This window comes from Rhinoderma darwinii, chromosome 3 (genome assembly GCF_050947455.1).
Source record: "Rhinoderma darwinii isolate aRhiDar2 chromosome 3, aRhiDar2.hap1, whole genome shotgun sequence".
NCBI lineage: Eukaryota > Metazoa > Chordata > Amphibia > Anura > Rhinodermatidae > Rhinoderma > Rhinoderma darwinii.
In genome coordinates, this window is record NC_134689.1 from 291,889,287 (window position 1) to 291,905,916 (window position 16,630).

Consider the following 16,630-nt stretch of genomic DNA (forward strand, 5'->3'; position numbering starts at 1 on the left):
AACTCTCACATGAGAAGTATTTTTTGAGGGTCTGCCTTAAACTATACTTAACTTTTGATCTGCTAAAATGAAAGAATTTAAAATATGTTACGGTATTGTTTCTGTAATGTGCTATTGTTCTTTACTTTCAGTATACTTTTTTTTCAATAGTAAAGAAGCACTGAAAAAAAAGTTCATTCACAAAACAAAGAATGTGGCACAGTGCCCCCATAACTGTGCTAGCCATAGATTTGCACATGCTAATAGGACAAAAGTAGAACTTGCTACAATATTTGGCGTTGTGCGAAAATAGCGTTTGTTGTGTAGTATATGATCTGTTATACCCGGGACTAGATTTCCCTACTGGCACAATAGGCATGTGCCTATAGGCAGCCCTGAGAGAAAATGGACTGTGCGAGCATTGTGCATTAGTATGTAAACATTATGTGCTCACCACGCTGCAGGAACTTTCTACATTGAACTCAATAATAGCAGAGTATGCCGTGACATCCCATAGTGGCGGCTGCAGGCAGCCAGCTTGTTGTCTTTTAAAAGGGTCTATAAAGAGGTTTTGGAGCTCCGTATCAGAAAACTGAAGCTACAATTCGTGGAAATGCTGGAAAACTTCCAACTTTGCCACTCCTTCAACACCTTAATGCGAATTGAATTTAATGAAGTTGACACGCATGTTTTAATTTTGTTTTCATTTATTATTTTTCCTTTTAAGTTTTTTTTTTCAACTATCAAAAGTTAAGTTGGATTGATTGTAATCCACTAAAATGTACTACTATTTTGTACACCTTTCCTTATATTTGAAAACTCAACAAAACTATGCACGCTTGTCACGACGCGGGGTGTGGACCCACTGGGCCGTACCGCGTAGCGGAGTACCAGCTGACCAACAAGGTACAAAACAATGTCTATAGTTCGGAACGGGTACCTGAGGCAATGTAGACAGTACGCTCAGGCCATGGACCCCGCTGGTCAAGTCAAGAGCCTGTCATCCTCCCAAGCCATGCAAGTGAACCTGCAGGATCTGCAAGCACGACAGGATCAACTCTTTGTGGCAGTAGACTCCATGGCACAGCATCTAGGTGCGCTAGTTACTTCCGTCACCACTCCTATTCAAGCTCCTTCGATTGACCCTCCTGCTACACCTCCGGGCAGCCCCAGTTCGGACGCTCGGTTCTCGCTGCCATTGCCACCTCGGTTCCATGGAGACGCAAGTTCGTGCAGGGGGTTTCTGAATCAATGCCAAATCCACTTCACTATGCACGCCTGAGCATTTCCTTCGGACGGAGCCAGGATCGACTTCATTATATCCCTACTCACCAGCAAGGCCCTGGCGTGGGCGAATCCAATCTGGGAATGACAGGGACCCGAGACTTCCAGGGGTTTGTGCGGTTGTTCCGTATTTAAGGAGCCTGGACGAGCCTCATCGGCAGCCACTGCTATCTTTAACCTGCGTCAGGAGGACGCCTCCGTGGGCGAATACACCATCCAGTTCCGGACTCTGTCAGGAGAATTGTCCTGGAACAATGAGGCCTTGGTAGCATCCTTCTGGCATGGCCTATCGCGTGAGATCAAAGACAAACTGGCTGCTCGAGATCTCCAAGCTGCCCTGGATGACCTGATTCTACTGGCTACCTGTGTGGACATAAGGCTCAGAGAGAGACCCCAAGAGATTCTACAGGAGCAACGGCTTCCTAGACTGGCGCCCAACTTCCAGCAACCCCTCTTGCCTTGTTCTTCTGCTACGCCGGAGGTTCCGATGCAGGTGGATCGGCTTAAACTGTCCGATCAAGAAAACAGCGCAGGCACACCTCTGGACTCTGCCTATATTGTGCCCTCGCTGGCCATGTCGTGCGTTTGTGTTCCCAGAGGCCAAAGACAATGCCTGGGATTGGTTGGAGTTGCACTTAACCGAGAACTCTATTTATTCCTGTGACCATCGTCGCTGGCGAGAAACCTCATCCAGTCTCTGCCTACCTGGACTCTGGCTCCGCAGCCAATTTCATCTGTCAAGACCTTGTGGATCTTCTTCAATTGCCTACTGTTTTGCGGGAGAGACCGTTGATCGTTGCCTCGGTAGATGGACTGCCTTTGCCTGACCCAGTATTGTCTGTGACCAAGCCATTGAGACTCCAAGTGGGAGCTCTTCATTCTGAGCTCATCTTCCTGTATGTCCAAGGCCGTCAACCCATGCTGCTGGGTTTGCCTTGGCTCCGTCTTCACGCCCCAGTCCTGGATTGGAACTCTGGAGAAGTTCTCCAGTGGGGCCCCCAAAATGGACATGACCCGCTGTCCGGGGCATGTCCATCCATCTCAGCCTTCTCCACATCATTCATTGACAGGGTTGCCTCCTTGTTACACTCAGTTCGCTGATGTCTTAGACAAAATGGAGGCAGAGATATTGCCACCACATTGAGAATACGATTGTCCTATTGACTTGGATCCTGATTCGTCCCCTCGTCGCGGTAGAGTATACCCTCTCTCCTTGCCAGAGACCCAGTCTATGTCGGACCTACATTAAAGAGAATCTGGAGATGGGCTTTATACAAAAGTCCTCATCCCCGGCCGGAGCCGGGTTTTTCTTTGTCAAAAAGAAGGATGGATTCCTTTGACCCTGCATTGACTACCGAGGCCTCAATCAGATCACGGTAAAGAACAGGTACCCTTTGCCGTTGATTTCGGAGCTCTTTGATCGTATACGGGGGCAAATTTTTTTCCCAAGCTTGACCTGTGGGGGGCTTACAAGCTAATCTAGATCCGTCAGGGAGACGAGTGGAAGACTGCATTTAACACACGTGATGGACACTACGAACATTTGGTCATGCCCTTCGGCTTGTGTAACGCTCCCGCAGTATTTCAATGTCTGTGTTGTGGTGTATCTCGATGATATCTTGATTTTTTCCCCAGATCTTGTGACTCATCAGGGCCATGTCCGCCAGGTGTTGCTTAGATTAAGGGAGAATCATCTTTACGCCAAGTTGGAGAAGTGTGTGTTCCAAGAGAAGTCTCTACCCTTCCTGGGCTATATCATCTCTGTTCAGGGTCTCAAGATGGACCCTGATAAGGTCAAGGCTGTCCTGGAGTGGCCACGTCCCCAAGGCTTAAGGGCCATACAACGCTTCCTGGGATTCGCCAACTTCTACAGACTGTTCATTCCCAACTTCTCTTCTTTGATAGCCCCCATCTCCACCCTCACTAAGAAGGGTATGAATGCCAAGGTATGGACTCCAGAGGCGGAAGTCGCATTTGATACCTTAAAAAAGGCCTTCACGTCAGCCTCTATACTTCACCACCCTGATGTATCCTTACCACAGTTTTCATTAGAGGTGGACGCTTCTTCTGTTGGTGCCGGTGCACTATTGTTCCAGAGAGGTTCGAAAGGCAAGACGGTGGTATGTGGTTACTACTCCAAGCTGTTTTCTTCTGCAGAGCGCAACTACTCGATCGGGAGTTACTGGCCATCAAGTTTGTCCTGCAGGAGTGGAGACACCTACTGGAGGGCGCAGCTCATCCTATCCTGGTCTTCACGGACCACAAGTACTTGACCTACCTACAGACGGCTCAACGGCTGAATCCTCGTCAAGCCAGGTGGTCATTGTTTTTTGCACGGTTCCGGTTTGAACTCCACTACCGACAAGAATGTGAGGGCCAATGCCTTGTCTAGGTCATTTGAGACAAAGGACACTGTGGAGCCCCCACAGAATATTATAGATCCTTCCTGCATCTACTCTGTTAACCCTCTGCAGGTTAGAGACATTCCTCCGGGAAAGACTTTTGTACGGCTGGCAGACAGAAATAAGAATCCTTCGCTGGGGTCACAGTTCCAAGCTGGCAGGTCACGCGGGTGCCCGTAAGACCCGAGACCTAATTGCCCGTCAGTTCTGGTGGCCCACGCTGCCCAAAGACGTCATTGACTTTGTCTGCTCCTGTACGGTGTGTGCAGCAAACAAAGTTGCCCACTCCAGACCAGGCGGTCTGCCCCAACCACTGCCTGTGCCCGATGCCCCCAGGCGGCATATTGCTATGGACTTCGTCACAGATCTGCCTCTCTCTGCGGGATGCGGTGTGATCTGGGTGGTGGTGGATCGTTTTTCTAAAATGGCTTATTTTGTTCCTCTGTTCCTTATTTATTTCAGTTACTTAAATAGCGCCAACATATTACGCAGAGGTCCTCTTTTTTACTGTCCCCATTGGGGCTCACAATCTAAATTCCCTATTGGTATGTTTTCGGGTCTTGGGGGAAACCGGAGTACCCAGAGGAAACCGACGCAAACACGGGGAGAACATACAAACTCCATGCATTTGTTGTCCTTGGTTGGATTTGAACCCAGGACCCCAGCTCTACAAGGCAACAGTGTTAACCACTGAGCCACCATGCTATCTCTGCACGGATTACCCCTGCATATTGTCTTGGATCGAGGGGTCCAATTCACCTCAAAGTTCTGGAGAGCAATCTGCGGCCTACTCGGTGTAAAGTTGGACTTCTCCTCAGCTTACCACCCTCAGTCCAATGGACAAGTTGAGAGGATTACCCAAATTATGGAGAACTATCTGCGGCACTATGTCTCAAGACGACATGATGACTGGGTGCAGCTGCTCCCGTGCTATCGTATCTACAAGTGAAAGTCAAGTCGTGCCTCCCGCTGCATCCGCGGTCCCACCTGCTGAGAAAGTCAAGTAGTGTCCGCTGCACCCACGGTGTCACCTGCTGTGAAAGTCAAGTCGTGCCTCCGCTACTGTCTACATTGCCTCAGGTACCCGTTCCGAACTATAGACATTGTTTTGTACCTTGTTGGCCTTCTGCTACTCCGTTACGCGGTACAGCCCAGTGGGTCCACACCCCGCGTCGTGACAGTACGCTCAGGCCAGGAACCAGTGGGCAGAGCCCATTTTTATAGTCCAGCAGCCATTTGGGCTAATAATTGATGGGTGACAGCTGGACGCGTGCTGGCCCTTTAAGGCGCGCCCTGCGGGAATCAGTACGAGGAACCAGAAGTGAATTCCGGCGTCTCCCTGTAGGGAGCAGACGCCGTGAAGAGGGATGTCCATGGCCGGGGCCGTCAAGAGGTAAGTCTGAACGACGACCCCCGGCCATAGACGTAACAACGCTATACATGCCCCCTTAAAAATTACTTACCATCATATCCTTGTGATACTGACCCAGAACATGTGTGCATGAGTCCTTGATGTCATCACTGCTTCCAAGCTCCTGCATTGTTCTGTCCTTTAGTAAGACGTTACTGTGAGCAGTCAGTCAGCAGCCATTCACATATATATGTCAGAGTTTGCCAAAGTGGAAGTTTGCCTGACCGAAGTAATCTGTGTGACGTTAGTTGTGTTCCAGGATAGTGGGATATTGCCAACAATTCGGGACTGTCCTATTGTATAATATTGTTGTAATATTATTTTCGGAATGCCTCCCTTTCAGCCATGGTAGATTGTAGCAAGTTTTTAAATTCCCTGCTAATTTTATGTAATAGTAAAATATACAGTACGGTTCTGCGCGGCAGCTGCTTAGAGATAAAAAATTTGCCACAACCCTACAGGTTATTATTAAGAGAGAAATGTGAGCTTTCAACTTTACAATAACAACAGTTTTGAGAAGGGCCCTACCCCAGGAGAGAAGACCTCCGTAATGGGGCATCGGAAAAATTAGTTTGAGATCTGACTGAAAAAAACCTCAGTGTGCATATATATATATAAAATCTGCGGAATTACAGTAGGGTCCCATAGACTTCTATGGGGGCAGTATTATGTTCCAACTCAGAGGTTGTACAGAGCTGTAATATGGCCGAGGCCTGGTGTTAAGGGGGAATTGGATGCCCACATATTATGCCTTTTATATTTTGCTCTTTGATTGCTGTTTCTATTAGGATATGTGCACACAACCTATTTTTGGACGTTTTTCGGGCCGTAAACGTCCTGAAAAACGGCTGAAAAATCGGAGGCAGAATGCCTCCAAACATCTGCCCATTGATTTCAATGGGAAATACAGCGTTCTGTTCTGACGAGACGTTTTTTTACGCCTCATTTTAGAAAAACGGCGCATAAAAAGATGTCCGCGAAAAAGAAGTGCCTGTCACAACTTGAGCCATTTTTGGAACCGTTTTTCATTTACTCTATAGAAAAACAGCACAAAAACCGCAGTGAAAAACACGAGTTGCTAAAAAAAAAGGGCTGAAAATCAGGAGCGGTTTTCCCTTGAAAACAGCTCCGTATTTTCAGATGTTTTTTAGTAAGCGTGTGCATATACCCTTAGGGTATGTTCACACGAGGTCATTACGTCCGTAATTGACGTATTTCGGCCAAAGTACCGGACCGAACACAGTGCAGGGGGCCGGGCTCCTAGCATCATAGTTATGTACGACGCTAGGAGTCCCTGCCTCGCTGCCGGACAACTGTCTCGTACTGAAAACATGATTACAGTACGGGACAGTTGTCCTGCAGCGAGGCAGGGACTCCTAGCGTCGTACATATCTATGATGCTAGGAGCCCGGCTCCCTGCACTGTGTTCGGTCCGGTACTTGCGGCCAAAATACGTCCGTGAATTACGGACGTAATGACCTCGTGTGAACATACCCTTACTGAAAATTATTTGACTTGCCTCAAAAACATCACTTATACTTGATTTACCTGTCTATCACATGGTCTACAAAATATAAAATTAATGCTTTTTATACATCTAATTGTTTTTCCCATTGCCCCACAATCCCCAAAAGTATGGTCTTGTGAAATGTAAGCCCTGCAACTATGAATGTGTCTTTACATGATACAATACTATTTTCCTGCTTCTTTTGTTCTCAGTAATATTGAATTATGCTTTCAAGGGTTGTCCATTTTTAGCAAATTTATATTTTTTTGTATGAATAAAAGTCTTAAAATTTTCCAAATTCTTTCTGCATTAATTCTTCACGGTTTTCAAGTTCTCTGCTTGTTGTAACTCGTTGGGACGTTCATCGTTTACTTCCAGTGGATAAATTCTGTCCATGGTCATGTCATGGACACACAGGTGCTGGGATCGTTGCAGTTACATCATGTGTTTCAGAGCTGTGTTGTGTAACGATACCAGCACCTGTGTTCATCACGTGACCATGAACATTATTTCATCCACTGGAAGTAAACAATGAATGTTCCTATGGAATGACAACAAGCAGAGATCTTGAAAACCATATGGAATTAATACAGAAACCATGTAGGAAAATTTTATAACTTTTAATTGTACAAAAAATAACATTAATTTACTGAAACAGGACAACCCCTTTAATATAGTATACTGTAATAATATAGTATATTTGTTGGGTAGGGGGGCTTTTATATAAAGTTAGCTCTTTAATACCTGTCTTCCTAAGGGTATGTTCACACGGCGGGGGTCCGTAACGGCTGAAATTACGGGGATGTTTCAGCCTGAAAACATCCCCGTAATTTCAGCCGTACCGGCATGTGCAGGCGCTTGAACGCCGCGTCAATTACGGCCGTAATTAGCGCTGTTATTCATTGGAGTCAATGAATAGCGGCTCCAATTACGGCCAAAGAAGTGACAGGTCACTTCTTCTACGCGGGCGTCTATTTACGCGCCGTCATTTGACAGCGGCGCGTAAATATACGCCTCGTGTGAACAGACAAACGTCTGCCCATTGCTTTTAATGGGCAGATGTTTGTCAGCGCTATTGAGGCGCTATTTTCGGGCGTAATTCGGGGCAAAAACGCCCGATTTACGTCCGTAAATAGGCCGTGTGAACATACCCTTAGGGTATGTGCACAAACAAAATAAAAAACGTCTCAAAATACGGAGCTGTTTTCAAGGGAAAACAGCTCCTGATTTTCAGAAGTTTTTTAAACAAACTCGCGATTTTCGCTACGTTTTTTATGACCGTTTTTGGAGCTGTTTTTCTATAGGGTCAATGAAAAACGGCTCCAAAAATGGCCCAAGAAGTGACATGCACACCCCGTTGGAACAGAACGCCCTTTTCCCATTGCAATCAATGGGCAGATGTTTGGAGGCGCTCTGCTTCCGATTTTTCTGCCAAAAACGGACAAAAATAAGCCGTGTGAACATACCCTAACGCTGAAAGCATTCCTTTTCTGATATACACTGAGCTCCCTGTAGGTTGAAATGAGGAAAGCCTGTGATAAACTTGCACTGGTACACAAGTGAAATTAACCAGTGTCCTATTTTTCTCTTGCAGAGATATGTGGAGAACTCCAATGTCATGGCCTGTTACAATGAGCTCATACAGTTAGAATATGGAGAAGTACGTGCACAATTTAAATTAAGGTAAGAATATTAAAAGCACTTGAAATATAAGCTTAATATACGTTTATAAGAATGGAAAATATATAGATGCATCTTCACACTGCATTTTTAATTTCAGATTCAAATCAATAAATTTAGGTTTTCATAAGTGTTGTCAATAATTATTTTTCGGTAGTTTTTCAAGCACAGAAGGTAAATAAACATGAAATGAGACTTTTGTCAATGGAAGAAAAAAAAGCTACAAAAATGCAATGGAAATTTTTCTTAGTATGCCCTAAAACACATGTTCTAAAAGGTGTTTTCCGGAATAGTTAAAAGGGTTGTGGCCATGTAGTATTTGAATGGCCAACCATGCAGTTTGACTGGGTCTGCAAAAATTGTAGTTAGAGTCTCTCCATTCTGGCTTTGGCTCAGTTCACACAGAGTTCTATGGCGCTGATTTTCACGTGGAAACCGCGTCTTAATCAGCGCCAAAAGATGTCCGAAACCACCTCACATTGATTTAATGGGAGGCGGAGGTGTTTTGCTTTTAGCCACGCGAAGGGAGCGCAAGATGTCCTTTCTTGTGACGGTTCCTCCTCTGACCTCCTATTGAAATCAATGGGAGGCAGAAAAAGTGTTCTTCGCTGCATTTTTGCGGGCGAAAAAAGTACAGGCAGGTCAATATCTGCCTCAAAATTCCTGAAGGAATGTAAAATAGTCCGTGTGAGCAGGACCTTATAATTCGAGTGCCCTGAGCCCTAATTTTTATTTTACATCTGCTCATACCTGTACATAGTATATATAGGTAGATATTTTTTTTCGTTTACATAAGTTTTAGAGGGGGGGTAGGGTTAAAGAAAAGTCACTACCAGAAATACCCATACACTTCTGTAAACTAACAAAATTTACCACGAACATAAAGCACAATGTGTCTGGAAAAAAGAACCTCAAAATCGCTTGCTATTTGAACTTATCCAAGCGAGTCCCACATAAAGTGACACATATCCAACGTTATAACACAGATCAGATATGAAAAATGGGGCTCTGTCAAGAAAAGACAAAACTGACTGCAGGGGTAAGGGGTTAAAGTTTTTTTTGCATTTTTTTTATAGGCCTGTTCGTGTTTTAATAATAGGGAAAAAAATATATATTTTTATCACATGAAGCAACTCTAACATATAAATTATATATAACATATTTCCCCTGTAGCTTGCGGCTCCTGCCATTGCAGCACCAATTACAGATTAAAACAGCCCTGACAAGTGACAATTGTCACTGTCAAAGCTTATTAGGTCTAGTTCAGGGACGTCGCTAGCACCAGGCCTTCGGGGCCGAAGCCCTGGATCTTTGGTCTGGTGCTCTGGATCCTTGGCGACTGGCACATTCATGTCGCAGCGGTCGCAATTACGACCGGGCCGCAATTACGACCGGGCCGCGGCTGCCCGCACCGCACCTGTAAAAGTTACTATAGTAACTGGGGCCTATGTAATCAAATACATGGGCCCCTGTTACTATAGTAACGACACATACTTACCCATCTTCCTTCCCGAGCGCAGTGGAAGTCCTGCCGTTTTCTTGCATCATGATGTCAGCATGTTGTGCGCTGCGGATGACGTCACAACGCTAGATGGTGTTGGGACATCCACTGCACCCGGAGCCGAGGAGGAGGTAAGTGTAACGATACGGTCTGCTGGGGTCCTGTATCTAAGCTTACCTTGTAGCCGGTGCAGAGGCTAAACCTAACCCCCATTATTACCCTGGTACCCACTGCCACCAGGGGTACTGGGAATAGCCGGGTACGATCTAGTACCCGACCATCTGTAATGATGGACGAACACTGGAGTGGCTGCAGGCTGGTACCATCAGGCTGAGAAAGGCCAAAAACAGTGGCCCTTCCCACGCTGGTAATGCTAGGCTGCTGCTGCTAAGTTGTATCCGGCTGGCTATGAAAATGGGGGGGATCCCATCATTTTTTTAATAAAAAATCGTAATAAATATTTGGAAAAAACATCATGCACCCCCCCCCCCCCAGTGACGGCCCGTCACTACAGATGGTCGGGCATTGGATTATACCCGGCTCTTCCGGTACCCCTGGTGGCGGTGGGTACCGGGGTAATAATGGGAATTAGTATTAGTCTCATCGGCTAACACTAATCCCGCCTTAGTAATGAATGCTGTCATCAGCCAGTGGCCATTACAAGGGCGGTAGTGGTAAAGTTTTAAAAAAATACAAGGACATAAAAAAAAATATTTTATTGAAATCAAAACAAACACAAAACCCTCATTAACCCCTTAATGACCGGGCCATTTTGCACGTTAATGACCAAGGATTATTTTTTATTTTTTCACGGTCGCATTCCAAGAGTCGTAACTTTTTTTTTATTCCGTCGACATAGCCTTATGAGGGCTTGTTTTTTGCGGGACGAGTTGTATTTTGTAATTGTACCATTTTTAGATGCTTATAACATATTGATTAACTTTTATTAACTTTATTTTAGGAGAGAATTGAAAATAAGCAGCTATTCCAGCATTAATTTTCACGTTCTAAATTTACGCCGTTTACTATGCAGCGTAAATAACATGTTAACTTTATTCTATGGGTCGGCATGATTACGGGGATACCAAATATGTAGAGGTTTTATATGTTTTTCCTACGTTTGCACAATAAAAAGCCTTTTAGAAAAAAATTACTTGTTTTTGCATCGCCGCATTCCAAGAGACGTAACGTTTTTATTTTCCGTCGATGTGGCCGTATGTGGTCTTGATTTTTGCGGGCCAATGTGTAGTTTTCATTAGTACTATTTAGGGGTACATAGGACTTATAGATTAACTTTTATTTTATTTTTTATGGGGGGAATGGGAGAAAAGAAAGAATTTTGCCGTTGTTTTTTGCGTTTTCTTTGGACGCCGTTCATCCGGCGGTTTAATTAATGTGTTCATTTTATTGGTCAAGTTGTTACGATCGCGGGGATACCATATATGTGTATGTGTGATTTGTTTTGTCAGTTTTACTAAATAAAACCACTTTTTGGGCCAAAAAAGTAGTTTTATTTGACTTTGACTGTAATTTTTTTTTTTCACAAACTTTATTTAACTGATTGTCATTTTTTTTTAAAGTCCCATCAGGACACTTCACTATGCGATCTGTTGATCGCATATATAATGCTTTGGTATACTTAGTATACCAAAGCATTATTGCCTGTTAGTGTAAGGCCTCATTTACACGAGCGTATTATACGCGCGTGCGACGCGCGTGCTTTTCACGCGTGTCGTACGCACCTATAATAGTCTATGGGGCTGTTTAGACGATGCGTGAATTTTGCGCTGCGTGAGTGCGTTGCGTAAAACTCACGACATGTTCTATATTCTTGCGTTTTTCACGCAACACGCACCCATTGACTTCAATGGGTGCGTGAAAACAACGCATGCCACACGGACGGTCCTGCGTTGCATGCGCGAAAATCACGCAAGAGCTGTCAAAAGGATGAATGTAAACAGAAAAGCACCACGTGCTTTTCTGGTTACAAACATCCAAACGGAGTGTCAAATTAGAGATGAGCGCACCGAACTTCACCGGGTTCGGCCGAACTCTTTTCGACCGAACCCGGCAAAAAATGTTCGGGTACGCGACGTCAGGAGACAGTCACTGCCCACGGTGCTCAAAGACTTAAACTGTTTCAGCACCATGGACAGTGACTTTCGATCACAATATACATATACGTGTAAAAAAAAACAGAAGTTCGGACTTACCGATAAGTCCCGGCTCCTTCCTCCAGTCCGACCTCCCAGGATGACAATTAAGGCCAAGTGACAGCTGCAGCCAATCACAGGCCAAGCACAGGCTGCAGCCAATCACAGGCTGCAGCGGTCTCATGGCCTGCCGCGTCATCCTGGGAGGTGGGGCCGGATGACAAGAGAGGGACGCGTCACCAAGGCAACGGCCGGGAGACCGGACTGGAGGAAGCAGGCAGTTCATGGTAAGTTTGAAAGTCTTTTTTTATTCACAGGTTGGTGTATATTGTGATCGGCATTCACTGATGAGGGTGCTGAAAGAGTTACTGCCGATCAGTTAACTCTTTCAGCACCTTGGACAGTGACGGGCGTTGACTAGCCTCATCTCTATGATGGCGGCTGCGCGAAAATCACGCAGCCGCGCATCATACACGGATGACACACGGAGCTGTCAATTGCCTTTTGCGCACGCAAAACGCAGCGTTTTTTTGCGCGCGCAAAACGCACACGCTCGTGTAAATGAGGCCTAAAACTGACAGGCAACCTATTAGGTCATGCCTCTGGCATCGCCTAACAGGCAGATGCTGAAGACAGACCTGGGGGTCTTTGTTAGACCCCCGGCTGTCATGTTAACCCGACGGCGACCCGCAATTTGTTTGCGGGGGCGCCGATCGGGTGACAGAGGGAGCTCCCTCCCTCTGTCAAACACATTAAATGCGCGCTTCGATTCTGGCAGTTGCAGCAGGAGCCAGGCTGTGTATAACAGCCGTGCTCCTGCCGCTGATCGCATGGGTGCGCTGTCAGTACCCGCGCGATCACAGGACGGATATATCCGTCCTCCTGCGCGAACTAGCAGCTGCTGAGGACGAATATATCCGTCCTTCGGCGTTAAGGAGTTAACCGACCGAACCTGTAAAAGAACACAGACACACCAGAAAAATAAGTAACACACAAAAAAGCAAAACAACTATTATTCTTACCTTTCCTGGGCCCAGCGCTGGAGCCGCAATGTCAGCGAGCTGAGTCCTATATCTAATCCTATCATGTGTGATACTGTCTGTTGAGCCGCTGTATCTAAGCCTATCATGTGTGATACTGTCTGCTGAGCCACTGTATCTAATCCTATCCATAGCTATAGGGTCAGAGTGCTACAGATATGCTGTCTTTTATATATATATATATATATATATATATATACACATACATATATACAAATACATAGACGCACCCACATTTTTTTGGGGGGGGGGTGAACATATGTTAGTACATGGATTCTTACTGATAATGCCATGAATCTATGCCTATCATGTGTGATACTGTCTGCTGGGGCCATGTATCCAAGCCTATCATGTGTGATACTGTCCGCTGGGGCCATGTATATAAGTCTATCATGTATTATACTGTCTGCTGGGGCCCTGTATCTAAGCCTATCCTGTATGATACTGTCTGCTGAGACAATTCATCCAATTCTATCCAGCGGTGTAGCTATAGGAGCCTTAGTCTTATAGATATGCTATCTCCGATATATACATAAAAAAATAATAATTCGGTGGGGGGGGGGGGGTGATATATATCTCTGGGCTTGTGCCCCTTATCTTTTGAGACCGTAGCAATGCCCCTGGTCTAGTTAGATCCAGCAGCTCTGTCACATGAAATCTGTCCCAGTGATCGTTGCCACCAGTAGGTGCACTGCCGCAATCGCACATGCATGAGTTAAATGATATGTAATAATAGGAACTGCCGAAGAAAAAAAGGTTTCTGCCTTCTCTGATCTAGATCCAGCTACCTGACAGCTAGGCTCCTGACCTGGTGTTTTGGTGCAGCTTGTTTTTATGACATTGCAGAATTTAGCCCCTTAATGTCCACCACAAAAACATCTATTAGTGTTCATTAAAGGGCTTGTCCAGGAATAGAAAAACATATCTGATTTCTTCTAAAATCAGCACCACACCTGTCCAGAGATTGTATGTGGTATTGTAGCTCAGTCCCATTCACTTTAATTGAGCTGAACTGCAATACCAGACGCAACCCTTGGACAGGTGTGGCGCTGTTTCTGGAAGAAAGCAGCCATGTTTAGTGTCTAATTATGGACAACTCCTACGAGAAGAAAATTTAAAATTGGCCCTTTGATGTACATAAATGTCACGGCATTGTCTCCCACAGGCAGCATCTGTGGCCACTAAGCAGCAGACACCTGACTGTATTTGGGCTGCTGCTTAGCAAATTCAGAACTGATTAGTTTGCAAGTCTGAACGGAATCCTAATGAATAATTAGGAAACTCTGGTTTTAAGGAGCTTAAAAATATTGATGCAATTATTAAACCTAAGCAGGAACTAACTGGCATTGGCACAAAGTAAATCTCTACATTGGAGTTATATTTAACTTTATAATAGGAAAATGCTTTACCATGAATACCCTCGCATATAAGTATATTTCTCAATTTTCCACTGGAGGAGTAATTTAGGTGAAGTAGCAGGGCAGCAGCCTGATTTGCCCCCTACTGCATTGTTGTATTACCTGAATCACTACCACTTGTAAAGGGAGCAAGTCAAGTAACAGATGTATATTAACCCCTTAACAACATGTCACGTACAGTTACATCGTTGCAGCTAATGACTTAGCTTAACATTACGTAACTGTACGTGACAGTGATGGAGCGGGCTCAGAAGCAGAGCCCGCGCCATCACCAGCGGGTGTCAGCTATATGCCAGGGACGGAGCTAGCCTCTTATCCGGCTGATTAACCCCTTAGATGCCATGGTAAAAAAAAAACACGGCACCTTGGTGGTTACTGGCCAATCAGCACCCCCGCTTCCTGTCAGCGGCAAGAAGTTGGTGCAGGCTCAGAAGCTGAGCGCCCTCCATTAGCCACGGGTGTCAGCTGTATGTTACATCTGTCACCCTGCTATAATGGGCAGGACTGGAGCTAGCCTCCGATCTAGCCAATTAACCCATTAGACGCCATGGTTAAAAGCAACCGCGGCATCTAGGTGGTTACTAGCCGATCGGCACCCGCAATGGCATCGCGGGTGCCGATCGGCTAGTAACCACCTAGATGGTTACTATGGCAACCGGAGGCCTAACAATGGCTTCCTAGTCTGCCATGTACGTGTGTCGGCTTGCTGTCAGTGACACTGAGGGTATGTTCACACGGCAGCGTCCGTAACGGCTGAAATTACGGGGATGTTTTCAGGAGAAAACATCCCCGTAATTTCAGCCGTAACGGCATGTGCAGGCGCTTGAACGCCGCGTCCATTACGGACGTAATTGGCGCTGCTTTTCATTGGAGTCAATGAATAACGGCTCCAATTACGCCCCAAGAAGTGACAGGTCACTTCTTTGACGCGGGCGTCTATTTACGTGCCGTCATTTGACAGCGGCGCGTAAATATACGCCTCGTGTGAACAGACAAACGTCAGCCCATTGCTTTCAATGGGCAGATGTTTGTCAACGCTTTCAAGCCGCATTTTTCGGACGTAATTCGGGGCAAAAACACCCGAATTACGTCCGTAATTAGTGTGTGTGAACATAACCTGACAGCTCTAGTACACTGCATTACCTGGGGAGTGCAATGTATTAGAATAGAGCCTAGTGTTGCACACCTTCAAAACCCCTAGTGGGACAAAAAAAAGTTAACAAAAATGTTTTACAAAAGAATAAAAATAAAAGTTTCAAGTTAAAAAAAACAATAAACACCTTTTTTTCCCATAATAAGTCTTTTATTACAGGAAAAAAATGAAAACGTTAAAAAAAGTACACATACTTAGTATCGCGGTGTCTGTAACGACCCAAACGATAAAATGATCACGTTACTTTTCCCACTTGCTGAACACCGCCAATAAATAAATAAAAAACAATGCCAGAATCATATTTTTTTGTCTCCCCCTCCCTCCCAAAACATAGAGTAAAAAGTGATCAAAAAGTGGCATGTACCCGGAAATAGTACCAATAAAAACTACAGTCCGTCCCACAAAAAAACAAGCTATTACACAGCATTTTTTGTGGAAAATAAAACAGTTATGGCTCTCAGAATATGGTGACAAAATAAATGATTTAAAAAACAGTGACTTTATTGTGCAAATGCCATATACATATGGTATCACTGTAATGGCATCGACCCGCAGAATAAAGTAAAAATTTTATTTACAGAACACGATGAACACTGTAAAAAAAAATTCAGCAGAATTGCTGTTTTTTGTCACCTTGCTTGTCAAAAAAAGGAATAAAAATTTACCAAAAAGGTGCATGTACCCCAAAATTTTGCCAAAGTAAACTGCAGATTGTACCACAACAAATAAGCCCTCACACAGCTCCGTTGGTGAAAAAATAAAAAAGTTCTGGCTCTCAAGAATATGGCTACACAAAATGTGCAGATTGTGTTCCAAAAGTGGGATAAGATTGGGCACCATTTATCAGTGCGACACCGGCCACACATCTATAGATTATTATTTATTTACCGCGTTTTTATACACTCTTGTTATGCCCTGATGTACTCCGCACAGATTACATATATCCCCCACATTATAAACTGAAATACCAGTAAAACCCCAAACAGAACTAACTTACTAGAAAGCAAAATTTGCGCTCCAAAAGCCAAACGACGCTCACTCCCTTCTGGACCCTACACTGTGCCCAAACAGCAGTTTACATTCACATATATGGCATTCCCAT

The 16,630-nt window shown here is 45.0% G+C and overlaps 1 protein-coding gene across 4 annotated transcripts in view; it reads left to right on the top strand.

Annotated features, from left to right (window-relative positions):
* The window catches only part of PDE8A (phosphodiesterase 8A), a 322,954-nt gene that overhangs the window by 243,433 nt on the left and 62,891 nt on the right, over positions 1 to 16,630 (top strand). For all 4 annotated transcript variants that reach the window (XM_075858062.1, XM_075858060.1, XM_075858061.1 and 1 more), the window contains exon 6: positions 8,178 to 8,266. In XM_075858062.1, the coding sequence (XP_075714177.1) occupies positions 8,178 to 8,266 (89 nt within the window). The remainder of the gene's footprint in view (positions 1 to 8,177; positions 8,267 to 16,630) is intronic.